General features: G+C 46.1%; 1 protein-coding gene across 4 annotated transcripts in view; it reads left to right on the top strand.

Annotated features, from left to right (window-relative positions):
- NDST1 (N-deacetylase and N-sulfotransferase 1) overlaps nucleotides 1-23047 on the top strand; it is a 329606-nt gene extending 306559 nt beyond the window's left edge. For 3 of the 4 annotated variants that reach the window (XM_033927725.1, XM_033927724.1, XM_033927726.1), the window contains 7 exons: nucleotides 763-886; nucleotides 3301-3475; nucleotides 8994-9164; nucleotides 13223-13332; nucleotides 17203-17305; nucleotides 19187-19279; nucleotides 22113-23047. In XM_033927725.1, coding sequence (XP_033783616.1) covers nucleotides 763-886; nucleotides 3301-3475; nucleotides 8994-9164; nucleotides 13223-13332; nucleotides 17203-17305; nucleotides 19187-19279; nucleotides 22113-22232 — 896 coding nt within the window. In that variant the 3' untranslated portion in view covers nucleotides 22233-23047. The remainder of the gene's footprint in view (nucleotides 1-762; nucleotides 887-3300; nucleotides 3476-8993; nucleotides 9165-13222; nucleotides 13333-17202; nucleotides 17306-19186; nucleotides 19280-22112) is intronic. The other variant, XM_033927727.1, reaches the window with a different exon arrangement.
- The last annotated feature ends 551 nt before the right edge of the window (nucleotides 23048-23598 follow it).

Here is a 23598-nt window from a genome sequence, read left to right on the forward strand (position 1 = left end):
CCCCCGTACCTCTATAACGTTCCTGGCCCAGCAGTCCGCTCACGCGGCGGCCCCTAGGTCAAAGACCAGTGCCCTAACTGAGACTAGCCTTACCGGCGTACGTTCTGGTTCAGCAGGAACTTGTCTAACTTTGTCTTGAATCCCTGGAGGGTGTTTTCCCCTATAACAGACTCCGGAAGAGCGTTCCAGCTTTCCACCACTCTCTGGGTGAAGAAGAACTTCCTTATGTTTGTACAGAATCTATTCCCTTTTAACTTTAGAGAGTGCCGGTTAAGCTAAAAAAAAAAAAAAAAGAACGTCTCAACTTAAACCTCGAAAGCATCTTTAAACAAAACTACCTTAAGATTTGATTTAAATTTAGAAGCGCAGTTTTCCTGTGCAGACAAAGTCACAACAAAGTTGACAGAATGAGGAGACAACTAGATGGTGCTTCACAGTCATTGGATCCAAGGAAGCCTCGGGAAGATAGCAAGCTCTTTGAAATGTTTTCAGGAAACACATACCACCTAGAGCAGGGGTAGGCAATTCCGGTCCTCGAGAGCCGGAGCCAGGTCAGGTTTTCAGGATATCCACAATGAATATGTATGAGATAGATTTGCATGCACTGCCTCCTTGAGATGCAAATCTATCTCGTGCATATTTATTGTGGATATCCTGAAAACCTGACCTGGCTCTGGCTCTCGAGAATTGGAATTGCCTACCCCTGACCTAGAAGATCACATATGCTTGAATTCAGCTTGTTAATTTCTCTATCTCAACCAGGGACGACAGCTCTCTATCTGTTCCTGGGGATGCATCCGGACCTGAGCAGTAACTTCCCAAGCTCAGAGACCTTCGAGGAGATCCAGTTCTTTAATGGACACAATTATCACAAAGGCATTGACTGGTAATGCATGCTCCTACTCTGGCTTTATTTCATGGGTACTTGGGGGACACTTTTTCCATTACCTGCTAAAATTGACCCATGGTCCCCAAGTATTACTGTGTGGGGTGCTGGCACCTTTTTTGCAAGAAAAAAGACCCTGGGTTTGATATTCAGCCGGTGACGATCAATGTTTTGTTGACTCCCACCAGCAATAAATCCAGAAATTCAGTGCCAGGCTATGTCCTGGCAGTGGAATGGAATTTCTGGGATTGCAGAGCCAGCTAACATATAGCTGGTTAAGTGCGATATTCAAGACAGAGAACAGGAGTCCAAAAGTCCAACCAACAACAACAACACCCACAAAGGTGAAAATGCCTCCAGAACTGGAATAAAACTTGTGCTTTATTGTATAACATGGACAAGACGTGTGACCCGACACTGACAGTGTTTCGGCTCTTGCCTGCCTCAGGGGTCTTTGCTCTCTTTAAATTGATACGTCCAAATGTAGTAAAAAAAAAAAAAAAATTCCGATGTGGCATGTCAATTTAAAGAGAGCAAAGACTCCTGAGGCAGGCAAGAGCCGAAACACTGTCAGTGTCGGGTCACACGTCTTGTCCATGTTATATAATAAAGCACAAGTTTTATTCCAGTTCTGGAAGCATTTTCACCTTTGTGGATATTGTTGTTGTTAAGTGCGATAGTCAACGTTTAACCGGCTGTGGGTTGCCAGATAAAGATAGCACTGACTTTTTGCAGTCCGATTTATATGGTTAACCTGGTCGGTTAAGTGCTGAATATCAGATTCAGCGCTTAAGCAGCCAAGTGCCGACCCCCAGAGCGCTCCCCAAATAGTCAGTTTTCAGTTTGGCGCTAGCCAGTTATTTTCAGGGGGATGGCCCGTCTAAAACATTAAGGGGGGGGTGGTTAGAGGGTGTTTTGGGCGGCACTAGGGCAAACTTAGCACTTTTATTTATTTTAAAATTTATATACCGACTGGAGTCTCAGCAGTTTCCAAACTACGATACATAAAATAACACATACATAATATTTTACAATAATTCAAAACATCTTAATAAGTGCAACCTGAGGACACCTCAGGGCCATCCTTCACGTGGATGCTCAGCAGGGATAATCAACGAAATGTCCAGGCCTTTTTTTATATGATTGGAGCTAGACCTGTTTTAAAAGCTTCTGAATACTAAAAAGGTGCCCAAACTGACAAGATAACCACTGGAGGGTTTAAGACTTGACACGCCCCCCTTTACTGCTCCAGTAGTCACTGACCCCCCCCTCCCACCACACAAAGGTGGAAAAAAAACCCAAACAGTACTATTCAATTGTCCTACCCTGCCATCAGCTGATCGCAGGGTCAGTTGAGCCAATTTCATGGAGTCCTGCCAGCTCAGCTGTTCAGGGATTCCCCTGCCAGAATCAGCTGAACTGGCAGGGAGAACCACAATTCCCCTCTCCCTCCCTCACTTACACCCATCGATCTGCCCAGCCCCCCTCCACAGAGAGCTACTGTCCTCAGACCCCTCCCCCAACACCCCCCAACATCCCACTGTATCCCATCATTATGAAGAGGTGGCCCTATCAGTAGAAGGGAGTGGGTTTCCCTCCTGTCGATTTTGATCGGAAGGTGCAGGGGGAGTCGGGTAATTTGGGGGGAGGGATAAAGGGCTCTGAGTACAGCGGCTCTCTGAGGAGGGGGCTGGGGGTTCAGTGGGTGTGAGGGAGGGAGGGAGGAAGAGAGGAATCATGGTTCAGCTGATTTTGGCAAGGGAATTCCCAAAACAGTTGAGCTGGCAGGACTCCACGAAACCAGCTTAGCTGATCGGGATTCCCCTGCCACAGTCAACTGATGGGAAACCTTTCGGACCTGGGCAAGAACTTTTCTAACCAGTAGCATAGCAAGGGTAGGAAGCACCCCCCCACCACCACCATTGCACCCTCTTCTCTGCCACCCCCCCACCCCCTGCGCCGCTCTTTCTGTTCCCCCCTTGCTCCTTCCCCACCCCACATGCCACACTTGCACCCTCCCTTCCCCCATTCCCGTACCTCTTGAAATCTTCATCAGCACGAGGAGCATCTCCGGCCTGCTGCTCGCACCAGCGATGGCTTCCCCTCCGATGTCACTTCCTGGCCCCTTGACTCGGAAGTGATTTCAGAGGGTAGCCAGGCCAGTGCGAGCAGCAGGCCGGAGAAATTGTTCACCGATTTAAAGTGGTATGGGAGAGGTGGAAAGGGAGGGGGTGAGCATGGTGCGAGGGGGCGTAGAGGTGCTGGCACCCCTACCAAGATGGCGCCTGGGATGGTCCGCTGCCCCCCCCTTACTATGCCACTGTTTCTAACATCTACTTAACCCTCTGGAGCAAGACAACAGTGTTACAAGCCCTAGCTCAGAGTGAATTTGTATTCTGAATTCTGTTCCCCAGGTACATGGAGTTTTTCCCTATCCCTTCAAACACCACCTCCGACTTCTACTATGAGAAAAGTGCCAACTACTTTGACTCGGAAGTAGCTCCCAGACGTGCTGCAGCCCTACTGCCAAAGGCCAAAATCCTCACAATCCTCATCAACCCTGCGGACCGGGCCTATTCCTGGTATCAGGTAATCCTACGGCACGTTCACATCTCTTAGTGTCCTGCCAGCAGACGGTGTCATCGTTGTTCATGTGTTTGAGCCAGCCCTGAGGGCGCAAGGCAGGAGTCTGGTGAACATCGCTGTTCCGTTCACTGCTGAATCGTTGGTTGGGCTTGGCGTTGAGCTCAGAAACAGCTCCTGCCATGGAACCAATGAACTCGCACAGTAATGAACGCATGTCTCCGTATTCTTTGTATAAGGAAACTAATAGGCAGTTTGCATTTTACGAGATCTCGACATACAGTTTCAGCAGCCTTCAGACTGACCTGCAAGGTGGTGCCAGCTTGCATTCCTCTTTTTTTTTAAGGTCGTCTCTTGCAGAGGCGGCAGAATGGGGTGAGGGATAACGTTTTACCCCACCCAACATCAGAGCAGCAAGGACAAAGTTTGGTTTGTGTGCCTCCCCTAACCAGAAAGGTGTCGCTTCCTTTGGTTATTCAAAGTTGCAAGCCTTTCCTTTGTATACCCTTTTACCTTCTGGCAACCCAGCCTCTTTTCTGAGAGAAGTGTGAGGTTCCTTCCAGTTTTGTGGAGGCCCGAGAATGGACCTACAGTGCTCCTAAGGACATATGAGATTCAGTAAATGCTGGACAGCTAAAATGTTACTTAAATAATGGGTGAGCACCAGAGGTGAAGCCACAGAGTGGGCCTCGGGAGCCTGGGTGCCCCCCCTCCCCTCGGCTTTGGGATTAGGCCCCCTTAAAATTGCCACACTGTTTGCTGCTGTGGCTGATGGTGATTTCCAAAGTCCATCAGCCAAACAGGTCTTCCACTGGTGGCCTAACAGCTGGCAGTCCTTTCTAAGGTCCATCACCACTGCATTGCCACCCTTCCCCCCAATGCTTGCTCGGTTTTTGTGAAACTGAGCATACACTGGAGAGGGGGGGGAGGGGAGTATAGTGGTGGTTTTAGAAAGTGCCATGAATGCCAGGCTGCTAGTGGAAGACGTCTTCAGCTGATGGGGCTTGGTGATACCCATTATCTCAGGTATTAGGAGATCGTGGAGCCGGTGGGTGGGGGGAACTAGAGAGGAAGGTGAGAATGGGCATGGAGAGGGGGAGAAGAAAAAGGTTGCCATTCCTACCCCCCCCCCCACTCACTTTGAACTCAGACCCACCCAAACAGTCTGTCTAAACGACTGGTGTGCACCAACATATAAAGAACTTCTGGATCTTTCTTTAATAGTTGGTCCAAAACATGTGACATGCAGAATTCTACAGAACTGGTGATCAAAATGGCCTGTTTCATATTAAACAGCATCACATTGCCTGTCAAAACCAAAAACTAAAAAAAGATGCTAACTTTTAGTAGCAGTGAGGGACTTTTACACACTGCCTTTATTAACTGCAAAGTTCACAAGTACTTTGCACATTTTTGTACTGTGAAAACTGGTTCATAAAAAGACCCTGTGGGTACTTTTCTGGCTAGAACAATGCACATAGGCCCAGATTCACTAACCTGCCCGATCCAGGCAGGTCCGACGAATTCAGGAACAAAAAATATGCAGATGGGGGCAATTGGAGGAACACCCCCATCTGCCTGCATGGATCGCTGTTGTGCGATCTGTGCACATTCGCAGATCATCTGTAGATGGCCTGCGCATGCCCGTCCAAGACGCAACCTTTTTTATTTTTTTTTAGCTTAAAACTTTTTTTTTGTTAGTTTTTAGCCCTGTGATCCCGTGGTTTTAACCCGCTTTAAACCCGCGGGGAAGGGCAGGAGAGCTTCGAGGAAGGGCAGGAGAATGGCGATGCAGAAGGAGAGATTTGGTTGAGGCACTGAGAAGATATATGCCAAAACACAAACTGTGCTCACAAACGGCAATCAGACTGTCCCTTGAGCAAACTTATGATGTGCAGTATAAAAAGACCTGGATAGCAGTGATCTCGGTGGCTGGACCCAGGCTTTGGAATAGAGAGTTGCGCGGGGACAGAAATCCTACCCATCCCTGCCCGTCCCCGCCAGGATCCTCTCCATCCCCACCCGTCCCCTCCAGGATCCTCTCTGCCCCACCCATCCCTGCAAGGAATTACCTCCATCCCCCCCCACCCACCCCCCGTCCCCATAAAAAGCAGCAATTACTTCTGACAGGATCATCAATTCCACAGTTTTTTTTGTGTTTGCGCTGCTATTTTCTTTGTGGAATCTCTTTGGTGGAACCCTTTTTTTTGTTTTCTGTTCAGGTAATTAACTTATAAACCCCCTCTTTTACTAAGGCTGACGTTTTCATTATATTATATGGACGAACCCTGCTTCCAAAGCCTTCCATCCCCGTGGGAGTCCCGTGAGCCAGAGGGGGGTCCCCGTGAGAGTCCCATGGGTTAGGGGGGATTCCCGCGATCCCCGTTCCCGTGCAGACCTCTACTTTGGAATGCAATGAAAGGTTAATTGAGGTTGTGTTCTGAATTTAGATCCTTTAAAAAATTGTTTAAAACTCATCTATTTGTTAGAGCAGGGGTGCCCACACTTTTTTGACTCGCAAGCTACTTTTAAAATGACCAAGTCAAAATGATCTACCAACAATAAAATTGAAAAAAACACAATGCACACTGTACGCATAGAAAATGTTAATTATCATTCCTATTCCGGGGTTTTTTCAAAGAGGTCAAAGCAGATGACTCTATGCACTGTCACCTCAGTAACAACCATACAAAAATAGACAAATACCCCCACTCCTTTTTACTAAACCACAATAGCAGTTTTTAGCGCAGGGAGCTGCGCTGAATGCCCAGCGCTCTTTCGACGCTCATAGGCTCCCTGCGCTACAAACCGCTATTGCGGTTTAGTAAAAGGGGACCAAATTGTAAAATATAGACAGCAGATATAAATTCAGACACATTTTGATCACTAAATTTAAAATAAAATCATTTTTCCTACCTTGTCTGGTGATTTCATGAGTCTCTGGTTGCACTTTCTTTTTCTGACTGTGCATCCAATCTTTCTTTCAGCCTGTATGCTTCCTCTCCTCCACACCTCATTCCCTCCCCCAACTTTTTCTTCCTCTCTCCCTGACCTTTCTTTCTTTCTCTCTTCATGCCCCCTTTCTTTTTTTTCTGTTTCTCTTCTTTCCTTCTGTCTCCCTGCCTGCCCCCTTTCTTTCTTTCTCCCTGCCCTTCCCCAAGCCACTGCCACTGCCGCTGCCATCGGGGAACAGGACCCAAACCGCCACCAATGGATAACAGGCCCCAAAGCCGACGCCAACGCCACCCCAAGTTCTCCCTGCTTCGGGCCGACCAGCATTCCTCTCCCCGATTGGCTGGCCCGAACTTCCTCTCCGACGGCAGAATTGATGTTGGGGAGAGGAAGACTGATCGGCCCGAGAGATCGCCAAGGCAAAGTGAGTCCTGGGCAATCGACTCACTTTGCCTTGGCAAGCTACCGGTCGATCGCGATCAACCTATTGGGCACCCCTGTGTTAGAGCTTTCTGTAAGTAAAAAGATATCAGTAGTTCCTTCATAAGGATCAAAGTTGACCTGGGGCACTGATATTTATGATTTTCAATTGTGCATAGATGTTCAAATTTGTACATTTTTAAGTATGTCTTTGTACATTATGTATGTGAACTTGTAATCCACCTAGAATACAAAGTTAAATTTAGAAAAGCAACCCAACCAATTTTGGGATTGATTCAATAAATGACACTCAAAGTTACGTGCTAGGATGATCCAAGCTAGGCTAGTATTCTGTAATGAGGCTTCTGCATGAAACATCCTTTATAGCAGGGGTGTCCAACCTGCGGCCCTTTGAAGTATTTTGTGCGGCCCCGGTCGAGGGCGATGCAGTGTTTTCCTCTGCTGCCCCCGAGTGTTTACCATCTTGCTTGCTCCCTCCTCCGTCTTGCTGCAGCGTTTGCGCGGCCCCAGAAACATTTTTTTTTTTGGCCAATGCGGCCCAGGGAAGCCAAAAGGTTGGACACCCCTGCTTTATAGAATACTAACTTGGCTTGTATTTTCTGCTGGATTTTCTAAATGGCGCCACTGTTGGTGGCTGCCTTAAAAGCGGCCGCCGTTCGCATGTCAATCACGTGATGGCGCCGTCTAGAAAAGATAGGCGCCAGGAATGTAGACCAGGATTTTCCAGGCCTACATATCCAGCACCTACCTTTGATGTGAATCACACTTCCAGAGGCGCCTAACGGCACTTCCAACATTAGCCACACCTACAGTGGCGTTAGGCGCCATTCTGGCGCCATTTGTTTCTATTCCTTTAGGCGCTTTGAATTTTTGTGTAAATACTATTTAAAACAGCGTTTCCCTCTTAATTTAGGCGCCAGTAGAGCGCCTACTGGCGCTTAATTTAAGGCGCTGTATATAGAATTTCTCTCTTTGCGCCTAACTTAGATCGCAAGCATTTACGCCTGCCAGAGGCTGGTGTAAATGCTCATGCCCAGCTAATGGTATCAAGGCGCGCAAATGCAGGTAATCTATAACATCATGCCTAATTTCTGGGAACACCCCTTTCCCACCTGTGCCCCTCCCATGATCACGCCCCTTTGGAGTTAGCATGCTGTAGGGCAGATCAGGGGCATAGCCAGATACTCAAACGTTGGGTGGGCCTGAGCCAAATCGGGTGGGCAGCTCTCTCCATCTCCAACCCCTCCCCCCCCAGCACTGCAGTGTCTCAGACCGCCCCTCTCCCACCTAGGCAATTCGGACTCCTGGAACTCCGGTGTCTCAAGCCCGCCACGGCACGCCCTTAGAGAGCCAATCTTCACTGGCAGCAAGCGGCATGATTGAGACACACACTGCTCGCGCCCGGCCCACAGCCTGATGTGCTCCGCCTGCGCGAAAACAGAAAGAAGAAAGGCTGTGGCTACAGAGTGAGCAACGCATGTGTCCGTCGTGCTGCTCGCTGCCGGTGAAGCTCAGCTCTCTAAAAGGTACATGGCGGGAGAGATTTCGGGAGTTTTTAGGTGGTGGGGCTTGGGGATCCCAGCCAGCAGCATGTAGATGTGCTACAACTGGATGGGCCTGGGCCCAGCCATAGCTACACCACTGGAGCAGATCCATGCATAACTCCTAATTATTACCAATTAAATGCTTCTTAGCTCCAGCAATTGATTGTTAGCATCTAATTGACTAATTAGTTTACACATAGATCTGGGACCTGCGCCCAAATCAGAGCGACCTATACAGAATCCAAGAGCTTATTTACAAGGACTTATCTGAAAAATGCTCATTGATGTCCAATGAAAGCAATAGCACTCCAAAGCACAGATACTTTGACAGGCACACAGGGGTTTTTTGTTTTTTTTTGTAGTTCCCTTCAGTCGTAGGTCACCTAAATCATCTGCATTTCTTTGATCATATAGTTGAAGGTCTTGGTAACGTGAGTTTTCAAGAATCAAGAAATCTCCAAGTTGAGCAGAATTTGCCTGGATGTGGACCCTGTAAGAAGCTGCAAACGTTGCGCTTTAGAGCGGCGAGGAAGGCGACACACGGCGGGCACAGAGGGAGACTCACTGTTTCTTTTTCCTTTGAAAAGCATCAGCGAGCGCATGATGACCCGGTGGCCCTGAAGTACACGTTCCACGAGGTTGTCACAGCAGGACACGATTCCCCACAGAAGCTACGGGCGCTGCAGAACCGCTGCCTGATACCGGGCTGGTATGCCACTCACCTCGAACGTTGGCTGAACCACTTTCACGCTAACCAGGTAAGGCCAGGAGCAAGGCATTGGCTTCAGGTTGTAGAATATGAAATCGAACTGTGTCCTGTTCTTGTTTTCTCCGGCTGTTTATCTCACGAGTGCTAATTAATGGAGTCCCTTCCCTGGCAGTGTCTTTAATAGCTTGTAATTTCCCACCTTGTCGACTCTAATTTTCTTTATACATTGGTATCTTGGAATCCGAACTTAATCCGTTCCAGAACCCCGTTCGAGTTCCAAAACGTTTGAGTTCCAAGACAGATTTTCCAATTAAAAATAATAGAAACTGGATTAATCCGTTCCTTGGTCCCACAAACTCAGCAAGATCGGGTCCCCCTGGCAGAGGCAGCAAGATCAGGTCCCCCACCACCATAGACAGCAGGATCGGGCCCCACACCAGCATAGGCAGCAAGATCAGCAACTGCAAGCAGTGCTCAGCCCAAAGCTTCCCTCTGACCCAAACTGCCCAGGCGTAAACAGGAAGCTGCGTCAGAGGGGAAGCTTTGGGCTGAGCAACGCTTGCAGTTCCCGTACATTCAGATTCCAAAGCAGCATTCGGATTCCGGGCAAAATTTAATGTAAAAAAAAGTTTGGATTCCAAGTTGTTCGAGTTCTGGGGCGTTCGGATTCCGTGATACCACTCTACAGGTTTGCTGCTTTACTGTCTTAAACAACTTCAACTAATTCAGTCTACCACTGTTCACTAATTTCACAACTCCAAATCTTTTCGCCCACTCCAATCCACAGCTTCGATCCACAGCCACTGGATTACCACTCTCTTTGCACATTCCGTTTAATTTCAGTACAGGCAGTCCCTGAGTTACAAATGCCTGACTTAAGTATGACTCGTATAGTGGTACCTCGGTTTACGAGTGCATCAGTTTGGGAGTGTTTTGCAAGACGAGCAAAACATTCGCAAATTTGGTGCCTCGTAAACCGAGCTTGCCTCGCTGTACGAGCGCCCCCCCCCCCTCCGCGATCCGGCATCCCCCCCACTCGTGTTGCCCCCCCTCCACCGCCATCCTACTTCCCCCCCCCCTCCCCGAGCAGTCAATGACACCCTTTACCCAACTTGGCACCAGTGCCGGTGCCCGAAGATCACCCCTCTTCTGGCATGACCTGGGCTGGGCGGTGCATCGGAGATCCTCCTTCTTCTGGTCTGGGCTGGGCTGGACTGGCTTTGAGCATTTGCGCATGCTCAAAGCCTTCTGGTCTCACTCTCAATCTCGGAGAGAGCGAGACCAGAAGGCTTTGAGCATGCGCAAATGCTCAAAGCCAGTCCAGCCCAGCCCAGACCAGAAGAAGGAGGATCTCCGACGCATCGCCCAGCCGCGCCAGAAGAGGGAGGATCTTCGGGCACTGGTGCCAAGTTGGGTAAAGGGTGTCATTGACTGCTCGTGAGGGGGGAAAGTAGGATCGCGGTGGAGAGGGGGCAACTTGAGCGGGGAGGAGGATGCCGGTTCGCAGGGGGGGGGAAGCTAGATCGCAAGGAGGGGTTTGGAACATCGTCGGATTCCTCAAGGGGGGAGGAGAATGGAACAGCGCCGGTAGCCTCGTGGGGGGGGGGAGGAGGTGGAACCAATCAAAGCAGTTTCCCTTACTTCCTATGGGGAAACTTGCTTTGATATACGAACAATTTGGTTTACGAGCATGCTTCTGGACCGAATTATGCTCGTAAACCAAGGTTCCACTGTACTTACGAACGCAGTTGTGGCTTCATTTGATTTCATTGAGCAGTATTTCCAGTGGCATAGACTTCCCCTGCAGCAGATTTAGGAATGATGCATGGCCACATTAAGAACAGTGTGTGGTTGTGCATGCTATACCTTAGAGCAGTGTCTCTCAAACTTTTTTTGACTCTGGCACACTAAACGAAGCAAATGTTTTTTTGTGGCACATTATAATTGAAATTATAAAATTGTAAAACCAACAAAACATTAAATTTGAGAGTTATTTATTTAAAGTTCTTTAAGCTATGTATGGCTAATTGTAACAATGGTGAAACTAAAGTAGATAGAATAGAATTGCTAATCAATGCGATGGAAGAGCTTGTTTTTGAGTGCAAATTAACTCAAAATGCAGCTCAATAGTTGACAAACAAACACACACATTTCATCAACCACCATCTGCAGTTCTCTTTTTTTTTTAATTTAATTTCTATTCGAGCTGAAAATCCAAGTTTTCAAAGATGAGAAAATCCAAACAGTAGCAAAACCTTGATTGCTTTGTTGCGTAAGTTAGGATAACTACTGCATTTAAAAAAAAAAACCTTAAAATGACTTGCCATTAGTTTTCAAGGACCAATCACATCAAAGAATAATGATTGTCTGGGTGGTTGTATCCTTACACACACAGATGCTCATAACATTGGCTCTTGTGTATGCGATGTACATGTCATCTGTTCTTGTGTATATTTAGGTGTCGGGTCAAAACCGTGGAAGACAAAGGCATGCGCCGACAACTGAGCGCAGCGTGGAGGCGCGCGCCGAAGAAAATAACTGTTTTTAGGGGCTCTGACGGGGGTGGGTGGGGGGGAACCCCCCCACTTTACTTTATACAGATCTCGCCACGTTGTGGGGGCGTTGTGGGGGCTTTGGGGGATTGTAACCCCCCACATTTTACTGAAAACTTCACTTTTTCCCTAAAAACAGGGAAAAAAGTTAAGTTTACAGTATAATGAGGGGGGTTACAACCCCCCCAAACCACCCACAACGCCGCCGCGATCTGTATTAAGTAAAGTGGGGGGGGCTCCCCAACAAAAACCCCCGTCGAAGCCCCTAAAAACTGTCATTTTCTTCGGCGCGCACTTCCGTCTTACGCTCAGTTGTCGGCGCGCGCCTTTGTCTTCTGCGGTTTTGTCTATGAACCGTATATTTATGAAGAGAATGTTTCTTAATTAAAGAAAAAATTCTGGAATCTCTTGTGGCACACCACTGTGCCTTGGTACACAGTTTGAGACACTGCCTTAGAGGGAACACTGCGACAGTTGGCCCTCTGGGAGCAGAGGTAAGCAGCAAGAATCTTAAATCTACAAGTTCTGAGTTACATACAAATCTGACTTAAGAACAGCTTTAAAAACATAACTCGTTCTTAATCTGGGGACTGCCTTTATTCAGAGGCCACCTCAGTTCTGCTCCTGATTACTTCAGCCACTTGTTTATCCCTTGTGGCCTCGCCAAGACACTCCAGTACAGAACAACTTGCAATCCCTTCATGCTCAGTCATCCAAAGTGATATTACACATGTCTCTGCCATCATCTACATTGGTCCTAAACTTTGGAATAGGGAAGGGGTAAAACACGGACCTCACAGACCTGACGGACCTCGCGGATCTAAACCCATACGGCCTTAAAAATCTGAGGTCCGTGTCGGTGGCGCTTGTAGTTTCTGTTGCTGACAGACCTTGATGAGATTTTTGCACTGACGGATCCGTCTCAGCATAGGGAGGGAAAAGTGTTAGGATCCATCAGCGCTAAAAATCTCTTCCAGGTCTGTCAGAGCCAGAGACTAGTGCTGGAGCGGCAGAGCAGAAGCCAAGAGAGCGGGGACATAGGTTTTGGACGTGCGTTATGGAAAAGAAGTCTCCAAACTCCAGCACTAGTCTCTGGCTCTGACAGACCTCGAAGAGATTTTTAGCGCTGACGGATCCTAACACTTTTCCCTCCCTATGCTGAGACGGATCCGTCAGTGCAAAAATCTCATCAAGGTCTGTCAGCGACAGAAACTACAAGCGCCACAGACACGGACCGACACGGACCTCAGATTTTTAAGGCCCTGTGGATTTAGATCCGCGTTTTACCCCTTCCCTTTGAAATATGCTCTCAGTCCATCTCCCAACTCGAACCGATAAGAACATTCTGGGACAGACCAAAAAGTTCATCAAGCCTGCTTCCAAGAGTGGCCAATCCAAGTTAAATGAATTTAGCCTGCACCAAATTCTTTTAGGCATGTGGGTGCGAATGAAAGCGCGTCCCTGTTAGATAGCCTTCCTAACCCAGCAAAGACTTCAAAAGATACAGGATGTGTGTGAGGAATGAGCTTTTATCAGACTCTTTTCCCTTTTCTAGATTCTGGTTTTGGATGGGAAGCTGCTCCGAACTGAGCCAGCAAATATGATGGAGACGGTGCAGAAATTCCTTGGAGTCGCCAACACCATTGACTATCATAAAACCCTGGCGTGAGTGCCCATTCTTACAACGTCTGGTTAAGCTCGAGGGCCCTGAAGTTAGAAGCTTAATCGGCGGCAGTAACAAGCAATTAGCACTTCATAATTGGCTTAAATTGAAATTAATTGGGTGGCAGGCCTCTAACACAGTAGGCGCCTACCACTTTCAGGTGGGTGTGTAGCCCAAGGTGCCTACCAGGAAACAGGCGTGGTTAGGGGGAAGCTTGTGGGCAGTACTCTAAGGATTGGCCAGATGCATGCAAATTTTTTTTTTTCATGAGAGCGACCGGGTTCTAAAAAAATTTTTCAAGTGAGGAACAAGTTCTAAAAACCAACAATTTTCCAGCTTTGTGAGCGACCATGTAAAATCCGTGAGCAACGCTCATAGGAGTGATCGTTCACGTGCTCAACTTAGAGGGAACATAGGAGCGTGGGCATGTTTTGTGTGTTGGCGCCTAACTTAGGTGCCAGTATGTAGGCCAAGAAAATCCTGGCATAAATAGGCTGCGCCTAAGGTTCAGGTGTGATTCTATAAATGACGCACAACTTAAGATTGACATGCGCTATGTGGCAACTGTGTTTTAGGCGCCGTCAGGGGCATAGTAAGGGGGGGTGGGGGCAATTCACCCCAGGTGCTATCTTGCTAAGGGTGCCTCCTCTCTGCCCCACTCCTCTCCATGCCGCACGTGCGCACTCCTTGCCTTCCCCGTACCTTTTTTAAGTCCCTGGCGTGAGGTTGCTGCCTGCGTCGGCTTCGGCGTTCTCTCTGACGTCGCTTCCTGGACCCGCGCCTATGGAGTGACGTCAAAGAGTGCGCTGACACCGATGTGGGCGTGCTGCTTATGCCAGAGAAGTTAAAAAGGGAAGGGAAAGGGGCGGAGGAGGGGGGCGCCACTGCCCCGGGCACCGCTCACCCTTACCACACCACTGGGTGCCATTTATAGAGTTGGGGGTCATGATGGCTAATTGGGGCCCTAGAGACATCCTGGGGTCCTGCACTGTCTGTAGTTACAAATAACAACAGTGGCAGAGATCAGAGGGAGAAAAGCAGCTTCCAACTGTGAGGGATGCCTACAGAGATATTTTTGACACTTGTTTTAAGTGGTATATCAAACCGAAATAAAACTTGAAACTCAGGCATCGAAATTCAAAGAGGTTTATCCGGCCAGAAAAGTCTTCTGGCTGCTTAAGTCGCTTGTGCTGGACTACACGCCGATACGCTGAATATCTTACTTAACTGTACAAGAGATAGCTGGCCACATAAACCTGGATATTCAATACCAGTGCTTAGTCATGGCCCAGCATTGAATAGCCGGGAATAACACTGGCAGCAGCTTAAAAAACACTCGCCGTTGCCAACTGATTAGCGGCCTTTTAATGGTTTCTTTTTTTTTTTTCTAACTTTATTTAGTTTTTAATGCCAACAAAAAGTGCAATACAATTTATATACAAATAATGATAATCAACCAAGCACTTATAATCAATCAATATCTGTACAAAAGATAAAAATTCCCTCCCCCATCCATCATTACCATCAGGAATAATAGCAAAACAAAAGACACCCCCTCCCCCTCCCCCCCCCCTGGATGTGTGGGTGAAAAACAACGGAAAATAAAGATAAAGGACAACCATAGCAAATCTACAAAAGATGTCAATGGACCCCAAACTAATTTGAATATCTTATTATGCCCCAGCATGTCAGCATTCATTTTCTCATATTTATAAGTTAAACATAAGCTCACCTTTTAATGGTTTCTAAAGTGGTATAGAAGAGTGGCCCAGGCTTCCGATCCCACTGACTCCCTATGACCTTGTACAAGCCACATAACTTTGCTTTGCCTTGGTATCAACTTAGTTTATAAGATCTCTGTAGCAAGGAATGAGCCTAAACTGTAACTCATCTTCAGGATAGGTCTGAAATGGTAATTAAATCCGGAAAGCAGGAACATCAGTCTCGGATAAGAGTGCCATTTCTATGTACATTAACAGTGAATTAAGGTGGGGGTAAGGCTTCAGATCACAACAGTTTACCACATCCCACCGACAATGTTGAACATTAGGAGAGTAACGTCCTGTGTACTGAATTTAGCAAGAAAAACCTCATTCACACTTTCTCATTGAAAATAAAGCAAACAAGACAGAAATCAAAATATATACAAAAAAATGGAGAAAACAGACCTCTTATACGGACAGCCAGGCCTCTATAGTACCATAAGCTATCCATATCATCACTGGGATAGGCAAAACAGAAGTGCTTTCTGTAGGGAAGAAGCAGTTTTGAAAAAACTAAAGAACTATGAAAGAGCGTCTGAGAAATGCTACTTGAAGATAAGTTTGCTCTGTCTGTTTATAGCAACGTTTCACTAGACCTCTCCATATGAACTTGTTACTACTTTTTGCTCAGAACTGTTGCCATTGTTATAATATTTTGGCAGATTTAACCTCTGATTCTACATAAGGACAGAAAAAGATTTTGATACTGATAAGAAAGAATAAACAAAGAATGAAAAATTGATGATATATATGTATGGAGTTTTTTCAGACCAGTGATGTGATACGGATAGCTTAGGGTACTGTAGAGTCCTGGCTGTCCATGTATGAGGTCTGTTTTCAAAAACTGGATACAGATGTTCTGGAGATAATTTATTAAATACTAACATATAAAACCCTGAAAATTCAATTTAAAAAGTACAATGATAAAAAATACTGTGATAAAAATCCAACCGGATCCTACACGGTTCGTGTTTCGGCGAACACGCCTTCCTCAGGGGTCCAATGGTTTGCAATCTCGCATATAAAGAATTGGACTGAAAACAGTCTATTGTCTTTAAACGTGTGAGCAAAGAACACCACAGACAAGCTGAAGTAGCAAAAAAATGCTAAGAATTTTCATGGTTTTATATGTCAGTGTTTAATAAATTATCTCCAGAACATCTGTATCCACAGTTTTTGTTTTTGTTTTCATCGGTGGATTGTTTTCACTGTGGATCATTGGGTCTCCCCATTTTTTTTTGAGGTCTGTTTACTCCATTTGTTTGTTTATATTTTGATTTCTGTCTTGTTTGCTTTATTTTCATTGAGAAAATGTGAATGAGATTTTTCTTGCTAAATTCAGTACACAGGACGTTATTTGCATTTTTAGTTGTTATATACGTCTACCTTGATATTATTGGTTGAACATTTGGAGATGCCATTTTTAGGCTAACAAAAAGAAGAAAACCCCTTTGCAGGAAAACCAGAAGTGACAGAGCAATGGGAGCCTGGAAAAGACAGTAGTCAAGAAGGTGCTTCAACAAACTTTATTAGTCCAATATGTCACAATAAACTGAACGGCCAATTTAAGTCATTGAACCTTTTGGTTGTGTTGTGGATTGTTGCACCGGATCATTGATCCTTTAAATGTACTTTCATGGCCTGGAACTAATGAACTTCATGAAATGATGCTGGTTTTCTTGACTGCAGTCAGTTCCAGGCTCCCTTTGCTCTGTTTATTTATTTTTATTTTAGGTATTTATTTACCGCCTATCAAAGTTATCTAAGTGGTCTACAATCGGGTACTCAAGCATTTTCCCTGTCGGTCCCGGTGGGCTCAAAATCTGTCAAATGTAACTGGGGCAATGAAGGATTGAGTGAGTTGCCAAGAGTCACAAGGAGCAGTGTGGGATTTGAACCCACAACTTCAGGATGCTGAGGTTGTTACTCTGACCCCTACGCCCCTCCTTCCTTGCTTATATGTGGGATCCTCTGCCATGATTGTTCATTCTTGTGTATATTCGAATCTTCCATCAGCGAGATCCCTGTCACTGCTGGTTGCAAACAGCATTTGTTTTCTCCAGCACCTGGTTTATACTCTTTTAATTGGGTTTTTTTTCCCTTGCCTAGGTTTGATCCAAAAAAAGGCTTTTGGTGCCAGCTTCTGGAAGGAGGGAAGACCAAGTGCTTAGGGAAAAGCAAAGGAAGGAAATACCCAGAGATGGATTCTGATGTAAGTCATTTAAAAAAAAACACACACACACTTGCAGGCACAATCCCAGCAGTTACCAGGCTTTGTCTTTTCCTTTCAGGGTTTGCTAATTCCTGGGCTTAGTAGCCCCGCAGACGTTATGCAAACTGTCATATAGAGAACACTTACCCCTCATTCTATAACTTGACGTCTAAAGTTAGGCACCAATCACGCTAAATTTAGAAACAGAGAAAAGTGAAGGCAGATGAAGACCATATGAGCTTATCTAGTCTACCTATCCATGCAGTGATGTAGCGAGGGCGAGAGGCGCCCGGGGCGGTGGTGCTCCTCCCCCGCCCTCTTCTCAGCCGCCACCACCACCTGCTCCTTTCCCGCTCCCCCCTTCCCCCATACCTCATTCATATTTCTGACACGAGCAGCATCACCAACTTGCTGCCCGCACTGGCGTCGGCTCTCCCTCTGACATCACTTCCTAGGGGTGGGTCCAGGAAGTGACATCATAGGAAGAGCCGATGCTGGTGCGAGCAACAGGTTGGGGTGTCCGCTCGCGCCGGGAATGTTAAAGATGTACGGGAAGGGGCACACATTTGATAGTGGAGGGGAGGGAGACAGGGAAGGAGAGGAGGACAGGTGCCAGCATCCAGGGTGAAACCCCCCCCTTACTAAGCCACTGTATCCATTCCATCTCCTATCACTTCCTCTCCCTCAGAGATTCAATGTACTTGTCTCAAGCTTTCTTGAATTCAGATACATTTTTCATCTCCATCAACTCTACTGGGAGGGCGTTCCATGTATTCGCCAACCTTTCTGTGAAAAAGTATTTTCTGAGGTTACTTCTGATTCTATCCCCTTTCACCTTCATCCTATGCCCTCCCCCCCCTCATTCTAGAGCTTCCTTTCAATTGAAAGAGGCTCGCCTCATGTGCATTTATGCCACATAGGTATTTAAAAGCAGCTCGATCATATCTCCCATCTTCCACATTTCCTCCAAAGAGATCTTAAATTCTGTATAGAATTTCTGGCACTTGGGCATGTAAATTGTAGGAGCTATTTTATGACTTATTTGAACAAATCGCTTGCCACCAGATTCATGGGGACACCTAATGAAGTTACAGGGAAATACTGTTGAGTCAGCAAGGGTGACATCGCTGAACCTTCGGAAGAAATTGAAGATTGTGCTATTTAAACTGGTTCTGTAAGATTTATTAATAAGTATTATTTCTAAGTTTCATAATTAGGTGACTATATTAAATATACTGCTTTGAACATTTTGAGCTACCTTTTGGGTGGAATGCCAATATAATGGCATCTTGGCATCCGCTGTTATTGAGTTGGTAAAGCATAGTAACATAGTAAATGACGGCAGATAAAGACCAGAACAGTCCATCCAGTCTGCCCATTAGTTATCTCATTAAAAATACATGATTAGATTAACTCGTGGGCCATAGACTAAAGTCCACCTGGTATTGTCCTAGATTCCAACTGCTGAAGTTGCCATTTAAGCTCACTTCAGCCTATCCAACCATCCCGTTGTTTGCAGGATATCTACTGTAAAGTCTGGCCAGTAACGTCCTCATGTAATGTTCCAAGTTAGTGGAGTTCCCATTGATGCCCTCCCCAGCCCATCCTACACCGAATCATCATATATGGGGCACAAAACCGTTCTAGTCTATCCAATACCGGCCTTAGTTTATTAATTTATGCCATTTGTTTTCTAATTAGAGATCCTGTGTTCAGCCCACGCTTTTTTTAATTCCATCACCGTTTTCCTCTCCACCACCTCCCTCGGGAGGGCGTTCCAGGCATCCACCACCCTCTCTGTGAAAACACGAGGTACTTCGCACACGGCAGTGGAGCACCTCAAACGAAAGGCCAGGTTCTAGAATTGTCCCCTTTTTGCAGGTTGGAAGTTATGGTTTTGCCCGCTGTGTACCAGTAAGAAACGCCTATAAAGCAGCTGGTTCTGGAGGCTCTCCATTCGTCCTGGATTCTGAGGTGAACACGCTTAAAGAACAGCGCGCGCATTCAATACCTGATTTGCGTGCCAAATGTAATTGAATAACAAGCTACTTAGCATCAATAATTGGCATTTTAACAAGCAATTATTGGCACTAATTAGAATCAATTACAAATTATGTATGTGAATTTAGGTGCAGGATCTGTGCCTAAATTTTACTTGTGAGTCAAAAAAGGTGGCGCGGAAATGGGCAGATCGAGGGTGTTCCTTTAAGTTATGGCCACAGTTATAGAATAAGGGCATCCACACCTACATTTAGGCACTGGCATTCATTGGTACAAATAGCTTCATCTAAATTTAGGCACGGTTGCCAGACCTAAGCACTATTCTATAACTGTACCTAACTTTAAGCTCAGTTTTATGGACTAATGTTTTTTTTCGGCCCTGATATTTTAGATGCCACGTATAAAATTTACCACACAGGATTTTCTTTCTTGGTTCTGTGGTAGAGAATGACAGGTGGACAAATCTGTCCCCATCCCTGCAGGAACTCAATTTCCCTGTCCCGTCCCGTGAGTTTTGTTGCTGTTCCTGTCCCTGTCTCATTCCTTTAAGCTCTGCCTTAACTGCTCAAGCCTCGAACTCTTAAGTGTTAGAGGCTTGTGCAGATGAGGACGGAGCTTAGGCATTGGTGGAATGAGGCATTATGACATCACAATCTGAGCTCTAGAATGTTGCCACTTATGATTTTAAAGTGTTTGAGGCTTGAGCAGATGAGGATGGAGCTTAGGCATTGGTGGAATGAGGCATTTTGACATCACAGTCTGAGCTCTAGAATGTTGCCACTTTTGATTTTAATGTGTTTTAGGCTTGTGCAGATGAAGATGGAGCTTTCAGGAATGGGGGAGGGACAGGAAAAGAACTTGCAGGGATGAGAAAATGAGTTCCCACGGGGATGGGGAACAATTTGTCCCCATGTCATTCTCTATTCTTTGTTCTCCCATGGTGATGAAAAAAGCATTCCTTTTCCTAAATATTGCACTTTGCTCTTGCTTCAGATTCTTGTATGTTCATATAGAAGACTGGTACGTCAGGCTGCTGTTTACCTGAAATCTGGGAGTGAGTGGCTTGAATTCACAGTGGCTGTGTGGGAGGAAACTGTTACTCATGCCCTGCAGATGGTGGAGAAACCAGGGATTTTGTCACAATGAAAGTGCCCGAGTGTGACATTAATAATTCAGTTTTGGGGAAATATTTGCACATATCGATTTGTGTATAAACAAAATTCTTTTAGGGATATTATTACACAAGCCATTTATTAGAGATTGCATTGGCATGACACTTAGTTGTTGCAATATTTCTTCTTTTCTGTCAGTGTCTCTGAATGTTACACAGTACGTAGTTTCTTTACTGGGCCTCCTTAAAGGAAAGATACCATTACTGCGGGGGTGGGATGGGGGTTGTTTTCCACTGTTTATCTAAAGCTAGAACTCTTCTCTCCTAGCTTGTCTCTAAGTTTGATATTTAGGTATTGCAGTTAGCTTACTCCATGCAGTCCTGATTGAATGAGAAAAAGGATGCAGGGCCCTGGGCATGCTGGGAAATGTGTTTCCCATGGCATGCTGGGAAATGTATTTCGCATGGTACTGCTTACTCCATGCAGTCCTGAATGAGAAAAAAAAGATGCAGGGCCCTGGGCATGCTGGGAAATGTGTTTCCCATGGTACTGAAAAGGGTTAAGGCTAAATAAACTTTTCAAAATGATGTACCAGGTAAATCAGAATGTCATGATATGGGAGGTGGAAGAAAAACATTTGAGGGTGTTCACTCATAAGTAGGCAGGTAGTCAGGGCTGGGTCAAGGGACTGTGGAGCCCTAAGCCAACTTTTGCATTGGCATGTGTCGTCGTCGTCTCCCCCCCCCCTGAGATCTGATAGCTACCCCTCTCTTCAGCTATCTCCCACTGAATATTGGCGGTTAACCAGCTTAGCGCTATTTAGCCAGCTTGAGCTGTTTCCACCTGGCTAAATAGTGCTGAATATTGGGCGGACTGACTGCAGACAGTGGAAAGATAACTGACTGAGGTAACCAATAGCTGTATCTCTATCAGAGTTATGCCTAGAATCTGAAGGAGACAAGCTGCATGGTATCCAGATGCTAGTATATAATCCTGTGAAGGAGAAAGGGATTCTCCCTCACTAGTGCTACCATTCCGCCACCATACCAGCAGGGGTTGCTAGACCAAGAGTGAGTGAACTATAGGTACCAGACTGCATGGAGCTCTGCAGGAATGCAACCCTGCTGAGTCAGAGGGGGGGCAGGACTCAGCAGGGAGGAGAATATTTGCCCTAGCCTTGAGTGAGTCAGGAGAGGAGTCCCCCGAGAGAGAGGTCCCTGAGGGAGAGAGATCCTCTAGGAAGAGACTTCCAAGCGAGAAGAAGTCTCGGAGATAGGAAACTTCCCTAGTCATGGGTTGGATCAAAGCCCTGGGAAGAAAGAGACAAGAGAAAGAGCTGGCAGTGTGAGATTTTTGGTACATGGCTGGCTAAGGTAAGCCACCCTTAATATCCTGAAGCTCTGACTAGAACCAGACCCCAAGATTGATATACTGTGTTAACCAGTGTGTGAGGCAATTTTGAATCAAGAAGGATACATGTGATGCCACTGAAGTGTGTGTTGTTCTAAAGCATAACTTTTTCCTGGTCCTGTGAATTAACAGGATCAGACCAGGGTGAAAATAAACCTCTTTTTGTTCAGCTGAAAAGGTCTCCTGGGTGTGTATATGCAGAGCTTCTCTTGGATATTCCCCCCCAATCTGTTATAAGTCCTTTAATGCTAATTATTTGTTTTGTTTTTGTTCTGTTCCTGCAGTCTAGAGGCTTCCTGAGAAACTATTATAGGGACCACAACATTGAGCTTTCCAAGCTATTGTATAAAATGGGCCAGACGCTGCCAACGTGGCTTAGAGAGGAACTTCAGAACACCAGGTAGCTGCCGCCCCCATCGGTGCCACAGAGAGCACAAGAAAACACTCTCCAGGAAGAGCCTGAATGAAACCACAAGCAATATGCCACTCAAGGGAAAATATCCAACCAGGGAGGAGGCGTTTCTGAGCAATATCAAAGAAAGACACGGCAAGGAAAAGCATGCACTACAAATGAAACTTCTGGCGGTTGACCCTGAGAAGAACTCTCAATAATGGGAGTCCCAGGTTGTTGTTTTTTTTTTGCCAGCGCTATGTTGCTTGGTAACCAGATGTCATTAACTCATCTTTAGATTGCCCTGGACTCCTTACGTGGACTCGGGAATTGCAAGTTTTAAAGGCCACGCCCTGTGGTGCCGTGATCTCTTGTACGCGTTGCCCTTTCTTGGTTGTCAATTCCACCACACCTTTATGTCTTTAAACCTCGCGAGTTACGATACTCAGCTCTCCTCAAGTATTACAGCACCAAGAAGTGTATCCAAGAAGCGGTGGAGAAGAAGGAGCTATAAAAATTTAAAAGACCTCGTAAGAAGTCTTCATGAGCTGAAGGAACAAATAGTAGCTGGCTCCAGCGCCTTGGGAAATACAGATCGTCTTCTGTAAATGAGGAACAAAGACCAGGATATTCCAGGGAACATGAAACGAGATTGAGTTAAACTGGACTGCAGGAGCTAAAAGCTGTGTCTTTTTGTTTTTCTAAGAACTGGTGTTTATATTATACATTGTTACCTATGGGTTTGCCCATGGTTCTGCAAATGCAGTCACTGGACAAACTGTACGACATGAAAGATTCGAACTGGGAGTGTCGCTCCCTCTTATTCTTTCCTGTGGTCTTTTATTCTGTGGTAACAGACTGAGGTTCACTGGGGGGAATAGCCATCACCGTGTGATTTGCCTATGTGACCTGTCAGTCCTGCAGGTGGGTCTTACTGCCTGAGATCCTCCTGTGCTTGCCCGTCCTTCTGGCCCTCCTTAGGATAGAAGGTTTTTTTTGTTTTGTTTTTGTAGGGCTACTCAAGGAAATTTAGTCTCTGAAATATGAAATAGCTAAATATTTATTATTTTTATTTTGTTTGTGCCAGCATTTGTACCTGAAAAGACGTGAGTATGAGTCACGCTTTATTTTTACACTTAGACCAAATGGTGCATGTATTCTAAGTTTGATTGACCCAATTTCCAAGCTGACAAACATGATTTAATCCCCCCCCCCTCCCTTTTACAAAGGCGTGATAGCGGCTACCGTGAGGCAAACGCTACGATGCCCACTGAGTCCCTATGGGCATCAGAATAATTACCGCGGCCCACCACAATAATCACCTTTGTAAAAGGGGGCTCTAGTTTTTATCGAAGGTACAGGTTGTACCTGCTCTTCCA

The sequence above is a fragment of the Geotrypetes seraphini genome, chromosome 18 (genome assembly GCF_902459505.1).
Source record: "Geotrypetes seraphini chromosome 18, aGeoSer1.1, whole genome shotgun sequence".
NCBI lineage: Eukaryota > Metazoa > Chordata > Amphibia > Gymnophiona > Dermophiidae > Geotrypetes > Geotrypetes seraphini.